General features: G+C 42.0%; 1 protein-coding gene across 2 annotated transcripts in view; it reads left to right on the top strand.

The window, feature by feature from the left end:
- Positions 1-22,874, top strand: part of kalrna (kalirin RhoGEF kinase a) — a 161,393-nt gene that overhangs the window by 40,816 nt on the left and 97,703 nt on the right. For both annotated transcript variants that reach the window (XM_052082949.1, XM_052082948.1), the window contains exons 2-11: positions 5,043-5,117; positions 8,964-9,078; positions 10,165-10,357; positions 10,447-10,620; positions 11,776-11,859; positions 12,042-12,173; positions 12,585-12,707; positions 15,679-15,801; positions 15,887-16,078; positions 18,210-18,341. In XM_052082949.1, the coding sequence (XP_051938909.1) occupies positions 5,043-5,117; positions 8,964-9,078; positions 10,165-10,357; positions 10,447-10,620; positions 11,776-11,859; positions 12,042-12,173; positions 12,585-12,707; positions 15,679-15,801; positions 15,887-16,078; positions 18,210-18,341 (1,343 nt within the window). The remainder of the gene's footprint in view (positions 1-5,042; positions 5,118-8,963; positions 9,079-10,164; positions 10,358-10,446; positions 10,621-11,775; positions 11,860-12,041; positions 12,174-12,584; positions 12,708-15,678; positions 15,802-15,886; positions 16,079-18,209; positions 18,342-22,874) is intronic.

The following is a 22,874-nucleotide window of genomic DNA, read 5'->3' as shown; positions in this document are numbered from 1 at the left end:
AAATCCCAAAGAACTAATAAAAACTATATATGTATGGATAGCACAGATGCCTCTGAACATTTTGAGTGTTTGAAAAAAAAAAAAAGAATGTTTGTATAACACAACATACATCATTTCCAAAATTGTAAAATGCGTAACTTAGGGTTTTTTTGTTTCGAAGGACCTAAGGGTTAAGATTAGTTGAATAGCAATAGTTTTACGCATAGACGCATTACAACATAAAACGATGCCGATGATGCTCAAGCCTTCCAAAAAAAAGTTACCTATTTTTTGCCAATTTTTTCTGTCTTTTATAACATGAAATAAATTCGAAAGGTCAAAGTATTGTAAAACTGTTTCATGTTCTGCATGTAATTCATAACTTTATTGTTGTAAAAACTAAGGGACCAAAAAGAATCTACTTTGTATATATTTTTTTCATTAATCTGCCAATTAATTGTTTAGCGGGATTTTATCCTGCGACATATGGGAATCTGCATTCTGTCATGATTCGGTTTAGGGACCAACAGGTGGCACTGCAGGGCTCCCCTGGCAGCTGCACACCTGTTGGTCTTAGGAAATCAGGCCTTTAAGTGTCGGGTCATTGTTGCTCTTGCTACTGTCACGTTTTGTTTGTTGCTGTTGCTTCTTGCTACTGTCATGTTTGTTTGTTTGCTGCTGTTAGGTTTCTTCTAGTAGTGTTTTGGTTATTGGTAGTTTTTGTTTATGTCATGGTTTTTGTTTGTTACTTTGGACTTTGTTTTGGATTTAGTTTTCTTTGTTTTAAATACAATACTTCAAATACTTTTTGGGCACTTTTTTGTTTTTTGAAGACCCAAGAAAACAACTAATATTCAAATGCTATCTGACACAAGATACAATGACTGAAGTTAAAGAGCAAATTGTTCTTGTTGGCGCTATACTAGTCACAATTTTCTTCCTATCTGTTATGTTTCAGTCATTATTGATCGGTCAGTGCAAGTACAGTATGCTCTTGATTTTGATTAGTACCCCACACAAGACTAAGGTCACAGATCACATTCATTTTTGGTGCTCTCCCGGTCACAGTACTAACTGTAATGTGCCTTGAGTGAAGCAGGCCTAATCTGTATTCCCTCCTTTCCTCTTTTGCTGGAATGTAAATGAGTTGAGAGGGAATGTTTATTTGGACCAGTCATTCATTCACGCTTATTAGACTTTCATTCACTCGGTGATTTATGCTCATTTGAGAAAGTCAGAGTTCCAGCTTCTTCGTGAAGTGTGTTTGTGTGTGTGTGTGTGTGTGTGCGTGTGTGTGTGTGTGTGTGTGTGTGTGTGTGTGTGTGTGTGCGCGCGTGCGTGCGTGTGTGTGTGTGAGAGTCTGAAGGCTTAAAAAGAACCATGAAATGGTTCTTCTGTCAAATGCTGTCTTTTATTGGGCGCAAAAAGACTAAAAAAATGTTAGTGAAGGCTTCCAAACTATCCATTCTATTCTGTGCCACTTTCTGGCACCCTTCCATTGGTGGACAAAGAGAGGCCACTTTGAGATTGGGAAAAATGACAAAACCCAATGCTCGTCTTCTTGTAATACTTGTAAATACTTCCGCTAACTACAAAGTAGCTCTAACTTCTTTTTCACCTTATTGTGCGTCCCATATGTGACATATAGTCGGCCATCTTGCCTGCAAAAGCAAGACACGCCATTTTGCCATTACAATACAATACAATACAACACATGCTGATTTATATAGCGCTTACACACAGCGGCAGCTGTAACAAATTTACAATTGATACATCAAATTAAACTACAATTTGTGGTGGACAAGGGAATTTGGGTGAAAAAAACATGGAGAAAAATTCACGGAACCGTGTGTAAATAAAACATAGCTGACATGCGGTGAAATCATTGAGGAAAGAGTGGAATGGCGTGAAAACATAATGGCCATGATTTCATGCGAATTACTGACACAGCTATTGCCATCAGAAGTCAGGACTCTTCCATACTGTACAGGTAGTTACATGGCAAGAACGATAAAAAAAATACACTTGAAATTGGAAAGATTGTTGAAAATGTTTAAAGAATTGCTAAAACATGGTAACATTGTGATGGGAACATTGGAAAGTGGCAAACACATGGTGGAAAGATCTCGGTGATGATGTCACACTATTCAATTAGCACACGTAGCTCTTGCAGTCATTCGTTGCCATGGAACTGTGTTGAGATGTGGCGAAAGCTTGGTCATGGCTATGATACGCTGTTTCGGTCGCGGGCGTGGCTATTGACATCATTTACCCTTCCGAACTGCACTGCAATGTGGAAATGCTGTGGGGAATGCAGTTGAAACGTGATGAAAAATGAGACGTGGTCAAAATGTGATCGAAAACCAGTGGAAACATGTCGTTTGTTTCATCACCTGAAGAATTGCACTTGATGACGAGTACGACAGAAGTCAAAAGTGTGGACGTGGTCTTGGCTGTTTTCGTGGCGATGTTCACGTGTGTCCAGTCAATTTATTGGCAACAAGCTATTTAGTTTGACATACATATGCTGCTGCAATCACGTCTGTAATGTATGGCTACTGTGGACACACGCACGGATGGAGAAAGCACATGCCGGATGAAAGTTGTGTGTCTGAGACAGAAAGGGAAGACAAAAACTGTAAAAATAAATACATAGATCATAATAATTACCCCCCTCCCCCCAAAGTTGGCGCTAAAAAAGTTTGATGAGAATCGTAAACACATTGCAGTAGTCACAAAATGTGTCAATGCTGTAAATCTTTAGCCGCGACATGAAAGCAACACTTTGGTCATTCTTGTCCTGTGGGACAAGCGGTTAGAGTAAAAGCAAATCACAAGCTCACCATTTTTCGAACGTTTTGACTGATTTGCAACCGGGTCATTCACAATGCAACAATGTGTTTTGAAGCGGGAAATGCAGCTTTGACCAAAACTTTTCTCGTTTGACAGTGGGCTTGATTTAAACATCAATGTCATGTTGTTTAGGTTTCCCTTTATTTATATATACATATTTACATTGCAAAAGCAACAACTATCACTGAACGCCATGGTGCCATCTGTGCCAATCATCGATATAACAGGACGCAGTTGGTTAAAACAAGGTGACATTTTCACTGTTGCCAGGATTGGTAAAAATGAAATCTGGGTGCACAAGTTTCATCATCCAATCAGCGCAAAGTATTGTCTTGATTGTCCCACCTTTCCCGAGCAGATCATATTGGAGCAGTCTCAGATTGATACTGTGGAGAACTTCTTTGAGTGATTCACGTATCAGTCGAACTCTTACCAGGTTACCAAAAACTTGGGAACAACTTAACTTAATTCAGACTTCGTATCTAAATGACTTGACTTGACTTGGACTTAAACTACATGACTTGACAAGTCTGGGTGTTGATAGAATTGAAAAAAAACCCCATCAGCATTTTAACACATTTTGCAATTTTAGGAAGAAAAGCAAGTAAGAAAGAAAAAAATAGGATTTTTGTTCCATTCACACCAATCTGACAACCCAGTCAGCGATACCGGGGCTTGTGTTTGTCTTTGGAGACAAGTCAGACAGTTTCCTGTGTATGTAAAATGGCAAAGAAATTCTGCACACAACTTTTTCTCTCTCACGCACACACACACACACACACACACACACACACACACACACACACACACACACACACACACACACACACACACACACACTCGGACTTGCCGATGTTGGCAGCAGACTTGCTTCTCACTTTTCCTTCCTTCATTTCAAACATGCAACAGTTTTTCAATGCAATTCAAATTGGTTCCTATGTCAAATGACTCAGGGCAACATGTACCCAATGTGTGGCATAATAGCTCAGCACAATGGCTTTGTCACCAAAATACTGTATTTTATGATATGCGTGAATAAACATTTTGTGACACACCTCATCATTAACTCATGAATTCATTGTTGCCATTTCTTCATCTTATCAAGACATGTTGGATGATCATATTCTTCCAGTTTGCGGGGACAGGTTGAGGGAGACCCTCTTGTTATTTTCTCAAAACAAGGTCCAGGGTTGCTTGGATGAGTTTGCACCTCAGGCCTGTCTAGAGAGCTGTTATACATGCAAAGGGGGGAACAGCTCTCACATTTTCCACCTGAAATTGAAATATGAATGAAAAATGTTAGACAAAGATGATATGCATTGCACCTCATTTTTTTTGTATCCTTATATGTATAGATGAATAAACGAAATGACTGTAACTACCGGAAAAGACATTTGATGTGAGTGCACCTACGTTTTATTGTCTTCTCACCCCCTCCTCAATCTTCATCGCTTACCAGCATGGTCCTACACGTGGCTAGGGGGACTATAGCACCTTCAGAAATCCCTGTAGCCCCCGTTAAGCCCATCCATCAAAAGCAAAACCCACTTGCAGAAATAAAATATTTGACTCATTTGAGCGTGCAAAGAAAGCGCTTTCAAAAGTCTTTCATTGTATTTGACTGTGTGATAGTATTGGGGACATATTAGGTAACAAATACAAAGGAGTAAAATTATTTTGGAAACATTTGAATTCGTATGAAGGCAACGGTTAGAACTTCATCTTTTAATCCAAACAGGGATTTAAAAACATTCATCTTTCGCACAGCAGGAGTCGGACATTCAGTCAGAGCCCCACCGCTTATGAGAGAAGATTAAGTTCTTAAGATAAGATAAGATAAGATATACTTTATTCGTCCCACACTGGGGAAATTTACAGCCTCCAGCAGCAAGAATGTTTATTAAGAAAGTTTATTTTGAGAACCTGCAAAAAAGATGGTGGGTTACAAACCACATTCTGTGTGCAGAACTGTCCCGCAAATGCTGAAGTTTCAAGTGTTGCAGTTATGAAACCCCAAAATGTTTTTTAAAAGGTAATAAGAAGGAGCAGTAGAGGAAGACATTTTCCACCACATTTTCAGAAAGGGCTTGTGTCAGCGTGCGGCTCTTTTTTTCCCTCGCAGGAATGTTGATCTGATAATTGGATTAAGTATAAAATCGTAAAGCTTCACTGACTGTCTCTTTCACTTTTTTTTTTTCCTGTTGCTGCAGGGTCTCTGAGGACTGAAGGCATTAAGGCGTCTGATGTTCTGCCTGTCTTGAAGGAGAAAGTGGCCTTCGTATCCGGTGAGTGTCATCAAAATCATCACCCATCCACTTGTTGAGAGACTTTTCACTGCGACACTTCCACATTTTTCTACAAATGTCAAAGGTTAGATGCCAAAGGTTACATTGCAAGCCTGTTGGCCATCTTACCATGTTAATTTTTCATGTTCCATTAAAACCTTTAAAAACACCTTCTGCCACTTGCTGTCGAATGAAAATGACAAATGACAAGTACTCGGGGCTCAGGTAACGACCGATCAAGGCTCAGCTTGGGAACTTCACATCAGCTGTGAAATGCAGGTTGTTTGTGCAGAACGAAACAAAGACAAGAAACATCAACAAATCAGCACCCAGTCGTCATGCTTTCAAGTCTGATATTAGAAGCGAAGGACGGCAGTGTTTGCAAAGAGATCATTCACGAGTGAAATATTACACCGATGAGTTTCTTGACGTCATTTTTCTGAAACTGTTTCACGCATTGTCAAGTTTTATTGACTTTCAAGCACAGTCGAAACTATGTTTACGACAAGTTAGCAAGAAATAATGGGCACAACTAAATACGTAGGGGCTCGGTATTGGCTAAAATGGAGTTAAAAGCATGCAATGGTGACTGCAGTCAAATGCATATGGCACTTGTTGCTTTCTGCATCCATCCATCCATTTTCTGATCTGCTTTATTTTCACAAGGGTGGCGGGGCGTGCTGGAACCTGTCCCAGCTGTCTTTGGGCACTAGCACCCTTACCTGCTTGCCACTAAATCGCATAGCACACATTGACGAGCAACCATTTGGTGCTCACAATCAAAATTGAGAGCGCAGGTATCAAACTCAAGGGCCGGGGGCCAGATGTGGCCTGCCGCCTCTTTTTATGTGGCCCGCAAAAACAAATCAAGAATGTCAACTTCCATGATGCACTCTAAAATCTGTAACACAATTTAAAATTTTCATCTGCAATAAACAAGAAGGATATTGTAAGCATTTACTTGTACCCAAACCCTTTATGACAGTAACTTAAACAAGAGTTGATTAAAATGCCATTTTTGACTTCTTTATATAGTTTCAGTCATCACAGCTCTCCAAGGGAAACGGTAATTACAATGTGGTCCGCAACAAAAATGAGTTTGACACCCCTGATTTAGAGTGTTGCATGTTTTTGAAATGTGGGAGGAAACTGGAGTACCCGGAGAAAACCCACATGAGTATAGGGAGAGCATGCAAACTCTACACAGGAAGGTCAGAACAGGAATCGAACCCTCCAACTTAGCACTGTGAGAGGCGGAAGTGCGAACCAGTCGACTGCCTTACTTTCACCAAAAATACCCCACTTTTTTAGTTTTACACACTGTAGTAGTTGTTGCAACATTAAAACATATTGTCATAAGTACTGATAGTCTGCTAGTAGGCGTGGCTCTCTTTTTGCCCAAATGGGTTAGGGCACAGGTGTCCAAATCCGGTTCTTGATGGCCACTATCCTGCATATTTTTGATGTTTCCCTCCAATACACCTGATTCAAACGATCAGATCGTCAGCAAGCTCTGCAGTAGTCGAATAATGACCCTGATCATTTCTATCCGGTGTGTTGGAAGAGGGAAACATCGAAAACATTAAGTATTTGAACAGCCCTGGGTTTGGATAAATATGTTGTCTCTCCATTAATCAATTTGCTTTAGCATTTCAAGGCGCATACTGACAAAAGCCATTCACAGTAACATTCACCTCGACAATTTAGAGTCTTTATTGAACTCAGCATGCGTGTTTTTGTAATATGGGAGGTAGCCAAGAGTACTCTGAACCAAGATTCAAAGACAGAACCACAGGTCAGTCAGCCAGATATGCTTAGCAATGGTCAACCATGCTGCCAGTAATCTGTCGTTTCATTTGATTCTTGATTTTAATCCCACGTGTGCTTTTAAATTAAGGCTGGAACTCACTCCCACGTCGCGGTCATCTGACTGGTGTAATGACGTGTCAGGAGTACAAAGTGCTGTGCTCAAACCATCAGAAAGGGTATGTGTAACAAGAGACGGAATACATCAGAAGCAAGCTTTTGTGCAGCTTTAATGCACAAAGCTCCAAAGGACACATTTGCATATTTCTTTTGTGCGGAGCTAAATGTCAGCACTTCTTCTTGACCATGGTATTATTAGGGACTGTAAACCCAAATCTGCTCTACAATTCTTTGACCATTTAACGGAGCACCATTTACGTCGCCTCACTTCCACTAGCGGTGGAGTAAAATATCAACAGTGTGATTGTGGATGGGCATTATAGTTCATTCATTATTCGGAATTCGGTTGAATGTGTGCAATTGATCATTGATGAATCCCGAAGCAAGTGGAGCAAAATGGATTAGCTGCAACCGGCAGAGGCACTGTTGGTTTACGCTCAACTAGCTTCCTGCGAAGGTCCAACATGACGTCAGCTATGGAAAGTTAAGCTATATCCGCTCAAACCATTCCCTTTGTTTGGCTGACAAGCAAAGTTCTCCTTCTCCAGTCCAGTACCTTATTTAAACCCTTGCATGCACTTTGTAACCTGATAACATGATTAGCTGTCCACTGTCGTAACCGCTTTTCCTGAAAGAGTTAATGAACCTCAATATGGCAATGTTGTAAAATCAACTAAAGTTTTGAGCAAACCATTAAAAAAATTGGCAAAAGGTGTGGTACAGCCTAAACTGGTCAACAGATCATTACAGGTCACAGTAAAAGACAAATACATTTACACTTACATTCATCCCTCAGGACAATTTAGTCTTCATTGAACATGCATGTTTGTGGAATGTGGGAAGAAGTCAGAGTACCCAAAGAAAACCGACACTAACATAGGAACAACATCCCAACTCAACACAATGATGCCTTAGCCAAGATTCGAACTCTGAACTTCTGAGCATTTACCGGTACATAGATCTATTAGTTTTATGCTGAAAAAAAAAACCCAGACAGTATATTTATGGTGTTATATGGATTTTTAGTTTGGTTTTGTAATCAGTTGCTGGTTACGTATACAAAAAATGTAGTTTTTCATCACAGTTAACCCTCTCAGGGACAGCGGTTACTACAGTGGACAGCTTATCATATTATCGGGTTGCATGAAAGGGTTAAATTTATATATTTGCCATTTTTTTCACTGAATAATTACGTTACTTTGAGATTCCCGACTGATCTATGCACCAAGTGCTACAAAATTGCGATTCCCTTCAAAATGTTTTACAATGGAAAGACAAAACAAAAAATAAGGTTAACATAAAGAGCAAACTGTTGTTTTTGGTGAAAAGAAAGCTTTTTCGTGCTGCTACCTACAGAAAAAATCATTAGCAATCTCCCTGCCTGCAGGATTTGCCCAGGCAGGAAACGGCCAGGGAAAATCATCCAGGGCGCTTAACACCCCGAACATATGACTTATGTGAAATTGTCACATCTGGCAGGCTTTGTAACATGAGCCTGTGCCAAAACAAGCAGATGCGAAAAGCGCCTTGCTGCACTTGCCACTCAGCTGACCCGAACGCGATTTGCACACTGAGCTTTGGGGCTCCTCCAGTCGGGAGGACCAAACGCAAATGCCCTCTGTAATTGCTTTGTTTGTTCTTGCTTAATTGTTATTATTGTTTGACCAAATCAATCGCCTTTTTTAGAGCTTTCCCACAGTCAAAAGCCCACCAAATTTAGGAGTCATTTTTCTTTCATGTGAATCATTACATCTAGGAATTATCTGGGAATTGTGACCTTCAACTCAAGACCGAAAGCCAGTCTAACATGAAATTTGGTTGACACCAAGCATATTGAGCTTATTGGGTCTGACGTGGTTTGTTTTAGCCCATCAACATTTTGTGTGAATGCTACAGCTAAATGTTTGTGTATGGGCACAGGTGGACGGGACAAACGAGGAGGACCGATCTTGACATTCCCTGCACGAAGCAACCACGACCGAATAAAACAAGAGGACTTGAGGAGGCTGGTCACATACCTGTCTACTGTTCCCAGGTATCTACACGCACACACACACACACACACACACACACACACACCCTCCCCATCAGAAAATACACATTTTTTAAATAAATGCATTGACGAGAGGGAATTATGCCAAATGGAAGGAGGATGAAGTGGCCGGTGGAGCGCTTGATGGTGAAATCAAAGAAGCAGATGGAGCCCTGTGTTTGATTTGCATCAGCATGAAAGCGCTCCAGTGTTTTCAGCAGACTCTTGGACACACACTGTGCCACTTCAAGCCTATTTAGTGCTCTGGCTTGCCTGCACAGTCCGACCATTCTACAAGACAGAATTAAGACGAAAAACCACCAAAGAACAATGAAGCTATGTTGACATCAAGTCCTTGGCAAGTAGGTCCAGTTGCTGCCCATCATATTTAATGTTTAATGTAATGCTACCATATTTAATGGTCTATGTACTGGGAATGTCCCGTACATGCATCATGTTTGATTGTCTGCACACCTGATACCATATGTATCATATTTAACGGTGTGTCTAACACTGGAATTTCACCATAGTTCTGATTTACCATGGGTTTGCTACTTGGGTGTACAGGATGTGTTTTTTATACGGCATCGATCGGTGTATTATGTCATTTGTCAGATCACTCTGCTGTCACGGCCGCCACCATTCCGTATACACACTCCTGACACTTGAAAATGAATCTAGATCAGGATTTATGCCTCAACAATTATGCTGTTGTGTGCTGAACTGGATGGGACTGCTTGGGGGGGAAATGTTTGTGAATATTCATCAAACTTTAGCTACTAGTTAGCAGTATTGTGTAGTCCACCTCAAGTGAATCGATAACACACGTTCAAAGTTCATTGTCGTTCAAGTCAAAAATCAAAACGTACCTTGACAACATGGCAGAACAGACCAGAGTGGCCTGTAATTGGTCTTATTTTTCCATAGCAGTCACATCGTGCTAATCCAACAGCAGTTTCCATGGCAACTTGTGGAACCTTGACTTTTCCCGTTACAGATGGCAGGAATTTACCGTACATGAAGATTGAGCTGCATGAGATTGTCTGCAGGTCCCCTAACAAACATACTCTCGACTTGTATTGACTGTAGTGAGGATGTGTGCAAGAGAGGCTTCACTGTCATCATTGACATGCGAGGATCCAAGTGGGAGCTAATCAAGCCTCTGCTGAAGACGCTGCAGGAGTTTTTCCCCGTCGAAATCTGCGTGGCGCTCATCATCAAACCGGACAACTTCTGGCAGAAGCAAAAGACCAACTTTGGTAGCGCAAAGTTCTCCTTTGAAGTGAGTGGTCGGTTCCATTTAAATCTCAAAAACGACCCTCGGCTCAAGAGAATCTGCTGCTGAAGGCTCTCCATATTGTTTCCCACCAGACCAGCATGGTGTCAGTGGAAGGTCTGACAAAGTTGGTGGATCCCTCGCAGCTGACGGACGACTTTGAAGGCTCCCTGGATTACAACCACGAGGAGTGGATGGACTTGAGAGTCTCGCTGGAGGAGTTCATGTTCAATGCGGTTCATCTCCTGTCTCGACTGGAGGACTTGCAGGTGGGACGATGGATTGATGCTAGACTGATGAACAGATGGGTGACCTCTTGATAAATGGATGGACAGATGTAACTGGATGGATATATGGCAATGAATGGATGTATGATGTATGATATGATGAACTGCTCGGCGATCCGATTGTTGATCACTTAAATGAAAGGACAAATGAATAGATAACCTGATTACTAGTTGGCTTAATGGAAGAATAATTTAATATACGGATGGAGTGATTGGATTGAGAACTGTTTTTTGTTTAGTTTTTCGATGAATGAATGACCTCATGGCTGGATGAGGCACAGGTGAATGGACGGGTGAGTGAATGATCAAGTGAAGGAATCAATGACGGTTCTTGGTCAATACATGTCTAGAAGGCTCTTTAAATGCCTCCAACCTACGGAACGGATTACCCTCATCGCCTAATAGAAGCATTACGGAGAAAGGAATCGATAGATGCCTTGTCGAATGGTTGTCTTAATGGGTGGATAACTACTGCATATAGAGGGTTGCTAGGTAGATAGATGGATGGATGACTGCTTGGTTAGATGCATTCATGAAAGAATGGTCTATTCAAAACGTAACTAATGGATGGGCGGCCAAGTGGTCCAGTGGTTAGCGCTTCGACCTCACAGTGCAGAGGTCAATTCCAGCTACGGCCTCGCTGTGTGGAGTTTGCATATTCTCCCCGTGCCTGCGTGGGTTTTCTCCGGGTACTCCGGTTTCCTCCCACATTCCAAAAACATGCATGGCAGGCTGATAGGCTCCAGTACCCCCGCGACCCTTTTGACGATATAGCGGATAGGAAAATGGATGGATGGAACTAATGGATGAGTGGATGGTTGACTTGGGCGAATGAATGGATGGATGTACAGTATTACATGAATAAATGCTAGATTCTTTGTGGAATGGATGTCTTGGATGGATTGATGAATGAACAGATGTCTGGAAGGTTGGATTAAATGGTCATTGGTTGGTTAGGTGACTGATTGATTGCCTTAGAAAGTGAATGCTCTTTTACTGTTCAAGGGATGGATAACCATTTCAATGAATAGATCGATTGGGTTTGGCTTCAGATAGTGACTTGATGATGTCGCGAGTTGGATGGATAGTTTTGGATGATGTGATGAAGGAAAGACTGACATTTGCTTTATGTCAAAGGAGGTCTTGTCCAAGAAAGAATTTCCGTCCGATGTTGAAGGATCTCGTCGGCTAATAGAAGAACACACACAACTGAAGAAGAAGGTGAGCACTACCAACCTGCTATTTACTTGTTTGTGAAGAAAATTACTCATGGAAGGTGTTATGCAGCTGAACTAAACTGTTCCTCAGCATGCTTCACTTAGGTTTTGTCTGGTCCATATGTCAATGTCGTGATATTTTTTTGAGATTATTGGTGCTCGTCTTTTCCACCAACTCTGCTGAAGGTACTGAAGGCTCCTGTGGAAGATTTGGACCTGGAAGGCCAGCGCTTGCTGCAGTGTATTCGATGTAGTGACGGTTACTCGGGGAGGAGCTGCATCTCCGGCTCTGCTGACTTCCAGAGCCTCGTGCCCAAGGTAACGTGATCCACCACTTCTGAACCCAACATGGGCAAAATATTGCTGCGAATCTCGACTATAACCCCCCATTGGTCATTTTAGATGGACAAAGATTTTATTCATGTCGGAAATTAAATAACATACAGTACAGCGACATGGTAACTGCAAACCTGGCACGTCAGAAGATTCACCAATACCTTTTATAGAGCAATTCCAATTGTTTGTCAACAATCGACGCAAGGATATTTCCAGGTGGCACAATGTGAGTGACTACATTTGACCGGACCTGAAAGGAAGTGTGACTACCAAAGTGTGTTTGGGTGTGACTAGCACCCCTCTGCCACACCTCCTAAGTTGTATTTGTCTTGCTATAGTATGATATTGTATATTTTGTTGATGAGTGTCCGTGCGCACACGTTTTTGTGTCAGGTTTCCAGTCTCCTGGACAAGCTCCACTCAACCAGGCAACAACTCCATCAGATGTGGCATGTCCGGAAGCTAAAGCTGGACCAGTGTTTCCAGCTACGACTCTTTGAGCAGGATGCAGAGAAAGTAAGGAAAGATAGACTTCATGACAAAGTGTGAACAGTAAATATTTGCGACCAGGAGACCTCGTGTCACATGACCTGACGTGAAGATGTGTAAAAAGTAGGTGGAAAAATCAACCATTTGCAGCAGCCAATTGATCAGCTGCAGTAGTGACGATAGATTCCATTCATCATTAACATCTCAGCCGAGGGTCATGCGTACCTGTTAAAAATCAAAGCGACACCTTAGAGAAGATTTATAGGTGTATTTTAATAAACATGGTCAATTTCTTGCCTCTCCTTCACATTTGTTTGGGAGAACATGAAGTGTTGATGTCTCATGTTCACTTGGATACGCACAAAACCAGCAAACGGGAGTCTGGACACATGGGTGTGTTCCTCCAGTAAATATTTACAAAGCATTGAGAATTAAATGCAACAGTTTACTCCACATCAGTGTGAGGGTGCATGAGGACCTTGGCCTCACAGAAATGCGCATTTTTAGGAGAACACTGCTCAAACGATGAGTCATTGCCACGATAACCACGCATCTGTTTGAGAGTAAACAAACAACTGCAGTTTGTGACCAGCCAATGGTTCGTTCATTGGCGAGTAAGGAATAAACATAATATTTAAGCGGACTGCCAGACTGTTACTGTTACACCCCGCGCTGCAAGAAGGAGAGATACCGACGCTCGTTCCTACCGACTGCTGTCAGGCTGATGAATAAAAAATAACAATCATAATAATAATAATAATTAAATTATGTGAAGTAAATTGTAAATAGTACTGCGATTTATCCATTGTGTTCATATTGTATTTAATTGAAAGATGTTTGTTGTATTTTTTTTTCTCTTTCTCCTTTCTTCTTTCTACATACATTCTTGCTGCCGGAGGCTGTAAATTTCCCCAGTGTGGGACGAATAAAGGATATCTTATCTTATCTTATCTTATATAATATATAGTAAATATAAATAAAGGCTAAATTCTCCTGTTCCTGTTTAGTCCTCTCTCTCATTTGATTTTATTTTTGAGCCAGCTCTCGCCTCTCTCCATATCTCGTCTGTGATGCGTACTTCGACAAAATGGGTGTCGGCCGTGCTCCATGTTGGGGTGGAGCTTCTTGCAGTTGTCGTGGTCGTCGACAAATGGCAAAAATTCCAACTGCGCTAGTATTCTCCTGTCAATCAAATGCCACAGCCAAAACACTGCATTTGTGTCAACGTTCCAGCGCAACCCAAAATGTGTGGAAAGTGTCAACTAAATGAGAAAGTTGCCGAGCTTTTTGTCAACAGACTGTCAGTAAAGCTAACTAACAAGTCATTTTTAGTGCCTTTACTTTACTGACAGCATCAATACTTTCCACCACATGCCACAAAACACAATAAAAAGATGACACAAACGGATGGAAACGTTTTAATGCAGAAGAAAATTAGCAGAACTGTTGTACCAGGCTGCCAAATCAAGAAGCTTATTTCATCACTTCTAAGTATAAGGGTAAGAAGTAAACATGAAAACGGGTAGCGGGCGTGTAGAGCCGATGCCAGCGGTCTTCGGTAGTAGGCGGGATATACCCTGAACTGGTCGCCACCTGATTGCAGAACTGTCAAACAAGTTTTTTTTAAATAACATTCCAAATGAATTATAATTTGGTCAAATTCCAAGTGTACTACTTTCAAGGATATTTAGTTCCACGGCAGAAATTCTATTCCAGAGTTCAAACATTCAGCATTATACAACTGTAAACAGTAAAGATGTAATGTTCAGTAAAATTTAGATTTTAATTAATATAAGTGCAAGTAACTATTGAAGTGTTACATACCATATTAAAAAAATGTGGAGACCCCCTTATCTTTGATGATCTCCCTTGTGTGTCTGTGTTTTGTTCCTTTGGTTATGAATGTACAAGCCAGTGGTGGCACAATCAGACTGCAGAGGCAAGAGGAACTAATACAAGAAAAATACAAGCCACGGTGCTTGAATGAGTGGCTTTATGTAATTATTATTTTTAAAATGCTACACTTAAAAGACAACATCTCTTCACCTGAGTCAAAACAGTAAAAATGGTTTTGCTTATGTACTGTATTATATTTTCTTCCCATAAATCAAGTAGATGAACTTGACCTCCTTTTCCCAATTAAGATCCTTGATCACAGGTGTCAAACTCAAAGCCCAGGGGCCAGATCCAGACCGCCAGGTCATTTTATGTGGCCCGCGAAAGCAAATCATGTGTGTCAACTTGCTAAAATCTGTACCGAAATGTCAAATTGTCATGTGTAATAAATAACGTTGAGATGTTGCAATAATTTTGTTACCCACTTTACACTCACTTGAAAAATAATTAAACAAACTATTATAATTGACTTGACTGATTTCAAAACTAGTAATCTATTATTGTGTTGTGTACCAGTAGTAGTTTTGTGGTTTCACTGTCGTAGCGGCCCTCTGAGGGAAGACGTAACAACAAATTGGCCCGCGACTAAAATGAGTTTGACACCCCTGACCTAGATAGTGGTGGTTTACCACTTAATTTTTCAGGACAAATATTGAAGATATCTGCACTCCCCTCCACTACAAAATTTATTTTTGGGCCTAAAACTGTATTTTAAGTTGGAAAAACTCTTTCAAAATATAAAAAATACTGACATTTATGGCAACAAATAATCACAATGTAGGAAGCAAGTACTTTATATATCTCTAGCTTTCAATTTGGGGTTCAATAAAAGGGACAACCATTCTCGAAAACGTAAAACATTTAGTTCAATGGCCCAGCTCAAAAATGTTACCGAAGTTTGTTGCTTTGAAAATTTGGGGTTCCCCCAACAGTCGTTTAAAAAAAAATACAGTTTAATCTAGAAATAATTAGTATCAGCAGCTTTTATAAAAGAAAACGGATGAATCAACTTTACTCATAATTGTAGTCGCCACATCTGACCTTATGGAGAAGGGAAGTGATGCTCAACTAGCTATTAGTTAATCAAGGGTTCTGTGTGCAGATGTTTGACTGGATCAGCCACAACAAGGCGTTGTTCCTGCAGAGCCATACTGAGATCGGCCGAGCGTACGAACATGCCGCTGAGCTGCAGACGCAACACAACCACTTTGCCATGAACTCTATGGTAAACAACACACCGACGCACTCCCTCACACAATGATACTACACATAGCATCGACGCGAGATTGATACATGTTTCTTCCTTCTAGAATGCTTACGTCAACATCAACAGGATCATGTCAGTAGCGAGTCGCCTAGCTGAGGCAGGGCACTACGCCTCCACACAGATTAAACAGATATCGAGTCAGCTGGACCTGGATTGGAAAAGCTTTGCCGCTGCTCTTGACGAACGCTCAACCATCCTTGCAATGTCCGCAGTTTTCCACCAAAAAGCAGAACAGGTAAGCAAAACAAAAATGTCCTAGAATTTGTATGGTGATATTTTCTGGTTTCGTTACTCAATTTATAAACACAAAGAAAAACAAAGCCGAACTGGCTCGTGACACATTTGTTGAGAATGTTTCAATTCACATATCACTATGCTGTCTCCCCATAATGCAAATTGGCTAACGGGGCCAGAAATTAACACTGCCCTGTTGTCCCGAGGCCCACAAACTGGCCTGGCTGAGCCATTACAAACCACCCAAAATGGCAGGAAATTTGCATTTTTGTCTTTTTGACTTTTATTGCTGTATCAACCCGACTAAAACAGGATATTGTGATGACACAAGGAAAAACGATGACTTGCTGGGTTAGCCTGCTCAACTTGTTAGCTTCAACAAAGGGCGATGACAGAAAAAAAGGAAGCTTCATTTAGAGATTATTATGTTTAGTAATGCCCAGATAATAACTGTGTGCTGACTAGAACTTGACTCATCTATGTTGTCAGACAACACCATGACACTTAACGACGCTGCTTCATTACTGTCATAACACTTACTGGAATGCAGTGTACAGCCGGTTATGTTGAAGTGTTTATAATGGTGAGTGATATTTTTTATCATTTGTTTCTATAATGCCTGTCCCTCAAAATCTGTCTTCAAATGAAAATGGTCCACAACCCGAAAAATGTGGGGGAGCATTGCCTTTATAGATGACAAAAAGTACCTATGTGAACAGTATTGTGCATTGTTGGAAAGTCTGTAATGAATTTATTCTTTGATCGCATTAATATAAATTTGATCCCTTGCAACGCCTTTATTTAAGTGAGGTTAGTCCACAATAATAGTCTTGAATTACTGGCTACCAACTCCAGACAAGTAATATTTACTTAAAGGTTTTAATAATTCAGTGTAACGACACTAAATGCGAAATAATCATGGTAACTTAACATATTATGTTATGAATATATGGAGCCTGACAGGGTTACCAAAACTTGGCTCATCGTAGACCAATGGACCCGCCACTCAAAAGATTTTAATGTCAGACCCTGGCCAATCACTGCACATCGCAGAACACAAGTTTGACACTTCATTGCCATTACTAAATTTAATAAAGTAATATATTTTACTGTTCGTCACGCTAATAGCATAACGGCCTAAATCTATTATTTGAGTTATCTACATTTTTGCCACATCTGCATTAGATTATGGAGACTGATTTCCTGTAAAAATCCCACTTTTGCAAATAAATTCATTGAGGCAGTTATGCTATTAGCATGCCGTATTGGAAGTTTTCAATAAAGGGAAAAGTATTACCAAGATAAGTGCAATCTTTGGATAAAGCTCTTTGGCTATCCATATTGTCTGTTAAGTCCCTCAAAAATCACCAGACACACCTCTATCCACTCAAATGTAAATAATATCCTTGTAATATCTGTAGAATAATCCATATAAATGCAGGCTCTGGATAAAGTGCTTTTGTCCACATACTCAGTTAAATAAATTCAAAATGAACTGCGTTTTCTGCTCAGATGGTAAATAATGTACCAAAAAATGCTAATACTGTAGTACGCTATTAATGTGAGTCCTGCATATGTAGCATATACTGCACAGTGGATTGTGTACGATCAGGAGGTTACCTACAGGTAGGTACCTGCTGCTGATTATTTGTATTCGCTGGTGTCTATCTACTGTTCAATGACCGTCCGTCATAGTACTCGTAAATAGAAAGCTAACACTGGTGCTCCAAAATGTCTTTGTCCTCTATCTACATCATGAGGCATGTTGGGTGTAACTTCAAGGACATGCTGCATACCCCATAATTTCCTTTTTCCTAAAATGTGACAATATTTCTCCAGGGAGTTCATACAGTGGAAGTGATACGTTACTTTGGAAATCTTGATGGACTGCTGCCTAGCAGGGTTGACATGGAGACTATCTTTCATTCCTGCTGGGTCTTTTGTATTAGCCAGAACTAGGTGTGTGGGTGTGTGTTTGGGAGCGGCTTTAAGTCAGAGGCAGCCTTGAAGGGAACTTAATAGATGTAAACAAAATGCTCTTAGCAGGCGAGAACTAAAGAAAGAAAATTGATGTAATGAAGAGTTTTCAGTGAGTTATCTAAGAACTCGTTTGCTCCAATTTGTCTCTGCAGTTCTTGTCAGAGGTGGAGGCATGGTGCAAGGTCTGCAGTGAGGGCGGGCTCCCAACTGAGATGCAAGAGCTGGAGCTGGCCATTCACCGCCACCAGAGCCTCTACGAGCAAGTCACGCAGGCCTACACTGAGGTAAAAAGCACCCGAAGAAAAAGCCGCAGACTGCAGCAACAATCTCTGTGGTGTCCTAAAACATTTAACATTTCTGTCAGATTGAAAGAATAGCATTACCATTTTATTGACATTTGAAGTCAGTTAAAGTCAATTGGACTCTTGCACCGTCAAAGAACAAGAAACTTTATTAGATGATAACTTAATATTTTTAACTGCAAAATCATGACGTTCTGATTTAACCTCAGCTACTTGGACCTTTCACAGCTTGCTTACATTTCATGATAGGGTGAAAATGTGATTTAAAGAGCACTGAAAAGAAACAGGTTATTCTTGAACAGGGGTTAACAACCTTTTACACTCGGAGCCTTTCACAGCCAAAGACAACAGTGGGAGCCCTAAACACTTTCTTACATCTGAAATGATGATGATGTTCGCCCTATATACTCACATAGAGTAATCCAGATAAATGAAGGCACTGGATAAAGTGCGGTTGTGCACAAAGTCAGTTAAATAAGTTCAAAATTAACTCCTCTGTCTGCTCAGATGGTAAATAATGTGTCAAAACGCTAACGGTACGCTATTAACGTGAGTCTTGCATACGTAGCATATACTCTACAGTGGATAGTGAAAGATCAAGAGGTTACCTTCTGACACCTGAAACGACACAAGAAAAGAAAAAAGACAAGTGCTTCCAATATATATATATATATATATATATATATATATATATATGTGTATATATATATATATATATATATATATATAGCGGCTGGATAGCTCAGTTGGTAAGGCATCGGTTTGGCATACGGGAGACGGTGGTTTGAATCCCGCTTGGGGCAAAAAATGAGCACATAACACCATCCAGTGTGGGTCCTTGGGCAAGATCCTTCACGCTAATGCCTACCTCATACAATGATCAGAGACAATAAAACGAATGACATGCCGGCTCAGACGTCGCCCGGCCAAACAAGGTCTGCGTCAGGTGCTGGGGAACCAGAGCTCCTTGATGAAAAATGGGCTACTGGAACAAAGCGGAGATGGGCGAGATGCGATAACATGGCTCTGTTGGAATGCTACTACTCAAGCAACCCTAGTCAGAGGGGTTACATGCAGAGAATGTGGGCTAAATGGTTACTTCAAAACCCACAGTCACGGTTGACCGCGAAACAACTAGTAGCTCAGTGTTCCAACATCCACAAACTTCAACTGCTGTTACAACTTGAGATAGATGATGTACAACGCAGGTTCCATGGTGAAGGGCCCCAGGCTGCCAGATCAGAGGAGGAGGTCATACAAGAGATTGGGAGGCAAGCCCCAATGAATGCAGATGATGAGATTGGGTGGCCAGCCCCAATGAATGAAATATTGAGCGAGGCAGCAACTGACCTGAAAGCTAAGATCATGGCGAGAATGAAAGCTGGGCAACCTAGAAACCGATTACAATGGCTATGTGAAGTACCATCTGAAAGTCTCATAGAGACTGAGGGCGATCCCTACCGTAACGATCACAGAAACCAATGAGCTGATATACGCTTCAGCATCAGTGATCCTGGAGACTCTGGGCTATAAGAGCAACCATGGAAGCCATGAGATACGTTACCCACCATGGAAAAGACGGTTGGAGGCTAAGATCAAGGCGGCCCGGAAAGATGTGAGTCAATTGACGGAGGCCCAGAGAGGTGTGATGAACAGGACGATTCCCGAGAGGTATATCCAGATGACCATACCTGAAGCACTCGAAACTGCCAAACAAAGGCCTTGTCCAGTCGCCTAAAGCGATACACGAAAGAGAATGAGGCCAGACGAATAAACAGGCTGTTCGCAACACAACCTGCAAAAGTGTACGCTCAGTTGCAGGGTCCTAGAACCCAGTTACCATAACAGTGGCAGACATACAGGAAAGAGTCTCAGATATGAAGAACTGGACAGCACCAGGCTGTCCACACCTACTGGCTAAAGAAACTCAAAGCACTCCATGAGCGCCTAGCAGTACAAATGAACCAGCTGCTGAGGGATGGGACTCACCCAGAATGGCTAACCGAAGGGCGAACGATCCTGATCATAAAGGATCCCTCGAAGGGTGCAGCCCCATCCAACTATCGGCCAATAACCTGTCTCTCCACGACATGGAAGCTCATGTCCGGCATCATTGGGGCTAAGATAAGTGGACACATGGATCAATACATGAACGAAGCGCAGAAGGGCATTGGTAGAGATACCAGAGGAGCCAAACATCAGCTCCTGGTTGACAGAACAGTCGCACAAGACTGCAGGTTCCGACGTACCAACCTGTGCACAGCTTGGATTGATTACAAGAAAGCCTATGACTCGATGCCACATACATGGATCACTGAATGCTTGGAGTTGTATAAGGTGAACAGGAGGATGTGGAAAACCACACTTGAAGCCAATGGCAAGCCACTTACCCAAGTGTCCATCAAATGTGGCATAAACCAAGGTGATGCACTCTCCCCACTGCTGTTCTGCATAGGACTGAACCCCCTAAGCCAAGTAATCACCAAGACAGGCTATGGATACCGCCTCAGAAATGGAGCTACAATCAGTCACCTCCTCTACATGGATGACATAAAGCTGTATGCTAAGAGCGAAAGGGACATAGATTCCCTGATCCACACAACCAGGATCTACAGCAGCGACATAGGGATGTCATTCGGGCTTGAGAAATGTAGTCGGATGGTGACTAAGAGAGGAAAGGTAGTCCGCACTGAAGGGGTCTCACTCCCTGAAGGAACAATAGCAGACGTTGAGGACAGCTACAAGTACCTTGGTATACCACAAGCCAATGGCAACCTCGAACTGGCAACAAGGAAAGCGGCTACGGCCAAATACCTCCAGCGAGTGAGGCAAGTCCTAAGAAGCCAGCTCAGTGGCAAGAATAAGACCCGGGCAATAAACAGCTATGCCCTGCCAGTGATCAGATACCCTGCAGGAATAATAAGGTGGCCAAAGGAAGAGATTCAGACCACGGACGTTAAGACCCGAAAGCTCCTAACCATGCATGGAGGGTTCCATCCCAAATCCAGCACCCTGAGACTGTACGCAAGCCGAAAGGAAGGAGGCCGGGGACTAGTGAGTGTGAGAGCCACTGTCCAGGATGAAACATCCAAGCTCCATGAATACATCAAGGAGAAGGCTCCAACGGATGACGTCCTCAGAGAATGTCTCAGACAATGTGGAACAGAAGATGAGGCGCTGGAAGAGGGACCATCATGGGAGGACAAGCCCCTACACGGGATGTACCACCGGACCATAACTGAAGTGGCTGATCTCAAGAAGTCCTATCAGTGGCTAGAGAGGACTGGCCTGAAGGACAGCACAGAGGCACTCATCCTGGCTGCTCAGGAGCAGGCCCTGAGCACCAGAGCCATGGAGGCCCAAATATACCACACCAGACGAGACCCAAGGTGTAGGTTGTGCAAAGAGGCACCTGAGATGATCCAACACATAACTGCATGGTGTAAGATGCTGGCAGGGAAAGCCTACATGGAACGCCATAACCAGGTGGCTGGCATAGTCTACCGAAACATTTGTGCGGAGTATGGACTGGAAACCCCAAGGTCAAAATGGGAAACACCTCCGAAGGTGGTGGTGAATGACAAAGCGAAGATCCTGTGGGACTTCCAAATCCAGACTGACAAGATGGTAATGGCGAACCAACCAGATATCGTGATCAAAGATAAAGGGCAGAGGAAAGCCGTTGTAGTGGATGTAGCGGTCCCAAGTAATGGAAACATCAGGAAGAAGGAACATGAGAAACTCGAGAAATACCAAGGGCTCAGAGAGGAGCTGGAGAGAGCCTGGAAGGTAAAGGTGACAGTCGTGCCTGTGGTGGTCGGAGCACTGGGGCAGTGACCCCCAAACTAGATGAGTGGTTGCAACAGATCCCGGGAACAACATCGGACATCTCAGTCCAGAAATGTGCAGTGCTGGGAACAGCAAGGATACTGCGCAGAACCCTCAAGCTTCCTGGCCTCTGGTAGAGGACCCGAGCTGAATGAGGGACGGACACCACCCGAGGGGTGAGATGAGGATTTTTTTTTTATATATATATTTTGTCATTCGAATTGTAATCATTCAGACATAAGATCTATTCTTCTGTCTATTGTGACCTGATTTCTTCCATTCGGGGTTTTTTTTATGTTCCACTACATTTAATTGGAACAGCTGTTTCCCAGATGTGTAACATGCACAGATCTATGTGACTGATCAAGATGGAGGTCAGTCATATATTTAGCATAGCAGTTGTTTTTAAACTTGATCAAAAACAAATTCCAGGATGCAGCCCGGCTACTCTGATTGAGTGTTGTATGTGACTTCTGATCTTGGCAAAAAGAATGTGCCACCACTGAACCTGAATGAAATTTCATTCAGATAGGCTTGCTTATTCCAATTTAGGTGTTTATATGCAGTACAGTATTTACATTCTGTTTTAGCATTCGGGTGTATTCGAATTGGAATACAAGGCCCCATGCAAACCCGGTTTTTGTCCCAGATTATTGTCAAGTCCACAAAACTCATTCCATCTGAGGT

This window comes from Hippocampus zosterae, chromosome 12, assembly GCF_025434085.1.
Source record: "Hippocampus zosterae strain Florida chromosome 12, ASM2543408v3, whole genome shotgun sequence".
Lineage (NCBI taxonomy): Eukaryota > Metazoa > Chordata > Actinopteri > Syngnathiformes > Syngnathidae > Hippocampus > Hippocampus zosterae.
This window is presented reverse-complemented; position numbering and strand designations above follow the sequence as displayed.